Source organism: Carlito syrichta, unplaced genomic scaffold, assembly GCF_000164805.1.
Source record: "Carlito syrichta isolate Samal-C Ts95f unplaced genomic scaffold, Tarsius_syrichta-2.0.1 Scaffold301780, whole genome shotgun sequence".
In the NCBI taxonomy this organism is placed as follows: Eukaryota; Metazoa; Chordata; class Mammalia; order Primates; family Tarsiidae; genus Carlito; species Carlito syrichta.
In genome coordinates, this window is record NW_007245876.1 from 346018 (window position 1) to 351208 (window position 5191).

The 5191-nt window shown below is 39.8% G+C and overlaps 1 protein-coding gene across 6 annotated transcripts in view; it reads right to left on the reverse strand.

The window, feature by feature from the left end:
• The window catches only part of PARG (poly(ADP-ribose) glycohydrolase), a 168638-nt gene that overhangs the window by 126437 nt on the left and 37010 nt on the right, over window positions 1-5191 (reverse strand). For all 6 annotated transcript variants that reach the window (XM_021710973.1, XM_021710974.1, XM_021710976.1 and 3 more), the window contains one exon: window positions 348-470. In XM_021710973.1, coding sequence (XP_021566648.1) covers window positions 348-470 — 123 coding nt within the window. The remainder of the gene's footprint in view (window positions 1-347; window positions 471-5191) is intronic.

Sequence of the window (5191 nt, forward strand, 5' to 3'; positions counted from 1 at the left end):
CCACTGCACTCCAGTCTGGGTGACAGAGTGAGACTCCAACTCAAAAAAAAAGAAAATCTGGTTTTGCTAAATACAAGCTTGCAAATTCCAAAAAAATGTATAGCCATATAACCCCACCCCTCCCTTACCTAAACTAACATATAAAACTCTTCTCTTCTTTTTCCGGGTTGCTCAGTCTTGGAGCATTAGCCTGCAGAGTTGTCCCAGCACCAATAAAATGCTGCTTCTCAAATTAGCTTCGGTGTCACAGTCTCTGTTTCCCCACAACAGTATCACAGAATCAAAGTCAAGCAAGCAAGTATCAAACCATCTTTTAGAGACTAAAAGAACCTGTGTTTTATTCTTACCTCATCTTCCACAGGGTACAAATTTTGTTCTGAACAAGGCATTTTAACATGCTTATTATCCCACAAATCTTTAAAATGTGTTGGAAAAGGTTTAGGAACTTCTCCTGCTCGTAAAAGATCTACCTGAAATAGAAGGTAAATAAAGAAAATTTTAAGTGCATAAAAACTAAATGTGTCTTCTATAAAATAATCCAAAGAAAGAAGTCAAAGAAAATGCTATAAAAGAGACCAGCTCCCAGGCAAAGAATCTCAAAAGTTCCTGTTAGTTGTTCCCACTACTCACCTCCATTCATTCAGTTTCCAAGACATTGTGTCCTTAATTTCTGCCAACAACCTCCTATCTCTTCTTTAACTTACATTGTTCCCAGACACACTCAGCACATAAAACCCTTACCCACGCTTTGGAATAACATTCTCTTTCTAAAGTATTTCCAGGCTTCTAATCCTATAATCCTATATGCTGATTCAAAACATCATCCTGTTTTTCACATACTTTCTTGCAAAAACACTCTGTCTAGACAAGTTTTAACGACTTAAAATTCCTTAAACATAGCCAATTCACTTTCATACCTATATGCCTATATACACCTACTGTTTCATCTATTTTTAATACCAGTATTACCAATTACCACTTCCTTACTTCCTCTTTAACTGGTTAAACCTCCACACTCACCTTCATAGCTCTGCTCAATTTTCATTTTCCTTTTTCTTTTTTTCTGAGTCAAAGTCTCACTATGTCACCAAGGCTAGAGTGCAATGGCATGCTCATGCAGCCTTGACTTGCTGGGCTCAGATGATCCTTCAGCCTTAGCCTTCCTAGTAGCTGGGACTACAGGCACATGCCACAACCAGCAAATTTTTTTGATTTATTGTAGAGATGAGGTCTCGCCAAGTTGACCAGGCTGGTCTTGAACCCCTGATCTCAGGCAGTCCTCTCACCTCCACCTCATAAAGTGCTGGGATTACAGGCATGAAACACTACGCCCAGGCAATCTTCATTTTCTTTATGAAGTCACTAGAAATTTTTTTTTTTTTTTGAGTTGAAGTCTCACTCTGGCACCCTGGCTAAAGCACAGTGGCATGCTCTCAGCCACTGCAGCCTCAACATGCTGGGCTTAGGCATTTCTTTAGTCTCAGCCTCCCAAGTAGCTGGGACTACAGGTGCATGCCATGACACCCAGCTAATTTTTTATTTATTGCAGAGATGAGGCCTCACCATATTGCCTAGGCTGGTCTTGAACCCCTGGCTCAGATAATCCTCTTGTCTCCTCCTCCCAAAGTGCTAGGATTATAGGCGTGAGCTGCCACACCTAGCAGTCTTTAGAAACTTATAAACAGGCAGTTTATTTCCTCGTTTTATTGATTATCATACTAGAGTATCTTTGCTTTCCTTCCTTCATTAGACCTTAAGCCTCTTGAAAATAATAACCATATTGACTTTGTATTCTGAATATTTAAGACAGAACCTTGCACATGTATACTTATATGTATATGCGTGTATATTATTTATATGTAGATACACATGTATGTGCACACACACATGCTACCATAATATCCGTTAAATAAATGAGAAAGGAGATAGCTTAAGCCATAAAAGTTTTACATTTTGCCTATTCTGGATAATTTACATAAATTAAATAATACTATATGTGGCCTGTCTCTGGACTTTTTCATTAAGCATAATGTTTTCAAGAGCTAACCATGTAGTAGCATGTATTCTACTATAAAGAATAAAATAAACACATAAGTATGTAATTTCAATTGTAACATGCTATGAATGAGAAGTTCAAGGTATTATGAGAGGCTACTCTAGACAGATTTAATTTATCTTGTGAACTTAGGAAAGTTTTCCTTGAGGAAGTATCAATTAAGCTTAGCTAAAGAAAAAAAGTTAATGAGGAAAAGTGGAAAAGGAAGATTGTTCCCTAAAAAGTGTCAAACAGGCAGCTCCATAAAAATGTCAACTGCGATGGAGCAGGGACCCCTTTATGGGACTTCCTCTGCCCCAAGCATGGATATAAGGAAAATCTTGAGTCTTTTCAAGGGAAATTTCAGGCAACAAGCTAGCCTTGAGAAGCAAATGAACAATGTTAACAGGCAAGAAAATAACTGCTTAAAACAAGTGCCAACCAAGGAAGTTAGAGCCATAAGATGTTTGGTTCTCTATAAAAACAAAAGATAATATGCTGACATATGTCCCTGAGTTGATTTTGAGAAACCCAGACTCCCACCAGATGGAAAATGCTGACTGCTGTCACACAAGGGTGAACTGAGGACTAAACTCTGACCAATCATTCTTTGTTCTAAATTTCTTCCTAAGGATTCTGGAGAGTCATGTCCACAGACCAAACCTTAACATTCCTTTCTGCTGATGCCAGGTTTTTAGACAGAGTCTCGTTTGCTATCAAATCAAAGAATCTCTGAATCCACCTATGACTTGTAAGGTGATTTCTCAATGCCCTGCTTCAAGATACCCCACATTTTCAGGCCAAATCAATGTATAATAACCTCCATGTATTGATTTATGACTCTGGTTTCCTAAAATATATGCTTCTTTAAAAACCCTTGCTTGTAAGCCACTGGAAAGATGGAGTCTTAAGCAACAGCTGCCCAATTATCTTTGCTTGGATCCCTACTAATAAACTTCCTCCTTTCTCAGGCTTCAAGCCTTGGTGTGGGTGTTTGACTTTACTATGTTAGCAAGAAGACTCACGTTTGGTTCAGGAACACTATAATCTAAGATAAATAAATCTATAAGCCATCTATATAGATGACCATTAAAACCACAGGGGTGTTAGTCAGGCACTGTGATGCCTGGCTGTAGTCCTAACCACTTTGGAGGCTGATGTGGGAGGATCGCTTGAACCCAGGAGTTAAAAGTTTCAGTGAGCTATGATCACGCCACTTCAGTGTAGGCTGGACCTCACCTCTAAAAAAGAAAAAGAAAATAGATTAAAATAAATTTTCTTAAACCACAAGGAAGGATGAGATCAACTAGAGAGCAAAGAAAAGTGGACCTATGAAAAAATCTTGAGGAACTCCAACACTTACTAGTCACATACAGAAAAAGAGCCTAAAAGGAACATAAGAACTAGCAAAGGATGGTAAGAAGAAACTTAGGATTATATGGTGTCATGGAAATCAAAGAATGAGAATACTCTAAGAAGGAAAGAAAGGTCTAGAGCCAAATGACTGAATCACTAATTATACTGAAAATATTTTCGCCCTCATAAGAAGAACCCAAAGGTGATTTTGTAAAGATGTGCCAAGTCATCTGAAAAAACAGAATAGGTACCAGTTGATAGTCACACAAAGGGGAACACATATACAAGAATATGCTGTGTGAGTGTGTCTGTGCATGAATTTACTGATAATCAAGTGCGAAGTGCGATTTCAGATTGTCTTATATTTTAAAGCTAAATGTCAGCTTCGTTTGCTTACTTCAAATTCTGGCATTAGTAATATCTGAAATCTTAGAAATGTAACTAAGGACTACTTATTTAATAATTGTTCATTACAAGTATATCATAGTACCATATTCAGGAAAAAGAATCTAGAAAAAAATATAGCTAAGCTCTGGGAATGGGGTTTTCTGAGTTATATCACTTCATATAATAGTTACATTTTTCTTTTTTTTTTTTTTTTTTTGAGTTGGAGTCTCACTCTGTCGCCCAGATTGGAGTGCAGTGGCCGCTCCCGGCCTCCGCTGCCTCGACCTGCTGGGCTCCGGCGATCCTTCCGCCCCAGCCTTTCGAGTAGCCGGAATTACAGGCATGCGCTACCATGCCCGGCTGATTTTTTGATTTATTGTAGAGATGAGGTCTCGCTGCCCAGGCGGGTCTCGAACCCATGGGCTCAGGCAATCCACTCACCTCAGCCTCCCAAAGGCCATTTTTCTTTTATGATAATCCTGCATTGCTTTGCAATAAATATATTTATAAAAGATTTTAAAAATTCAAGGGTCGAGCTGGGCTCGGTGGCTCAGCCTGTAATCCCGCGCCTTTGGGAGACTGAGGTGAGTGGATTGCCTGAGACCGCGGGTTCAAGACCCGCCTGGGCAGTGAGACCTCATCTCTACAATAAATCAAAAAATCAGCTGGGCGTGGCAGCGCATGCCTGTAATTCTGGCTACTCGGAAGGCTGAGGCGGAAGGATCGCCGGAGCCCAGCACACGAGGCTGCGGTGGCCGGGAGCGGCCACTGTACTCCAATCTGGGTGACAGAGTGAGACAGCTAAAAAAAAAAAAAAAAAAAAAAAAAATCAAAGGTCATAGGATATCACAAAAATAAAAAATAATTATAGATATCAAATAATGATAACATAGGACAGTTTGGGTTTTCTTTGGTGGGGGTGGGAAAGAAAGGAAGGAGTAAAAGCTAAAATGTCACTTAATACCCTTAGTCAATCTCTTCCCCAATTCCTCACCATTAACATCTTCTTTGCTGGGCACAATGGTTCATGCCTATAATCCCAGCACTTTGGGAGGTCGAGGTAAGAGGATTGCCTGAGCTCATGGGTTCGAGACCAGCCTGAGCAATTTGGCGAGACCTCATCTCTAACATAAATAAAAAAATTAGCTGGGCATAGTGGCATGTGCCTGTAGTTCCAGCTACTTGGAAGGCTGGGCTGGAAGGATTGCCTGACCCCTGCAGGTTGAGGTTGCAATGGCCGAGTGTGCCACTGCACTCTAGCCTGGGTGACAGAGTGAGACTCTAACTAAAAAAAAAAAAAAATCTTCTTAGTCATTCAGACTAAGAAACTTAATTTTACACATATTATCAACAACTCTTTTTTGCTTATTATCCATATTTAAGAATTATCCAGCCGGGCTCGGTGGCTCAGCC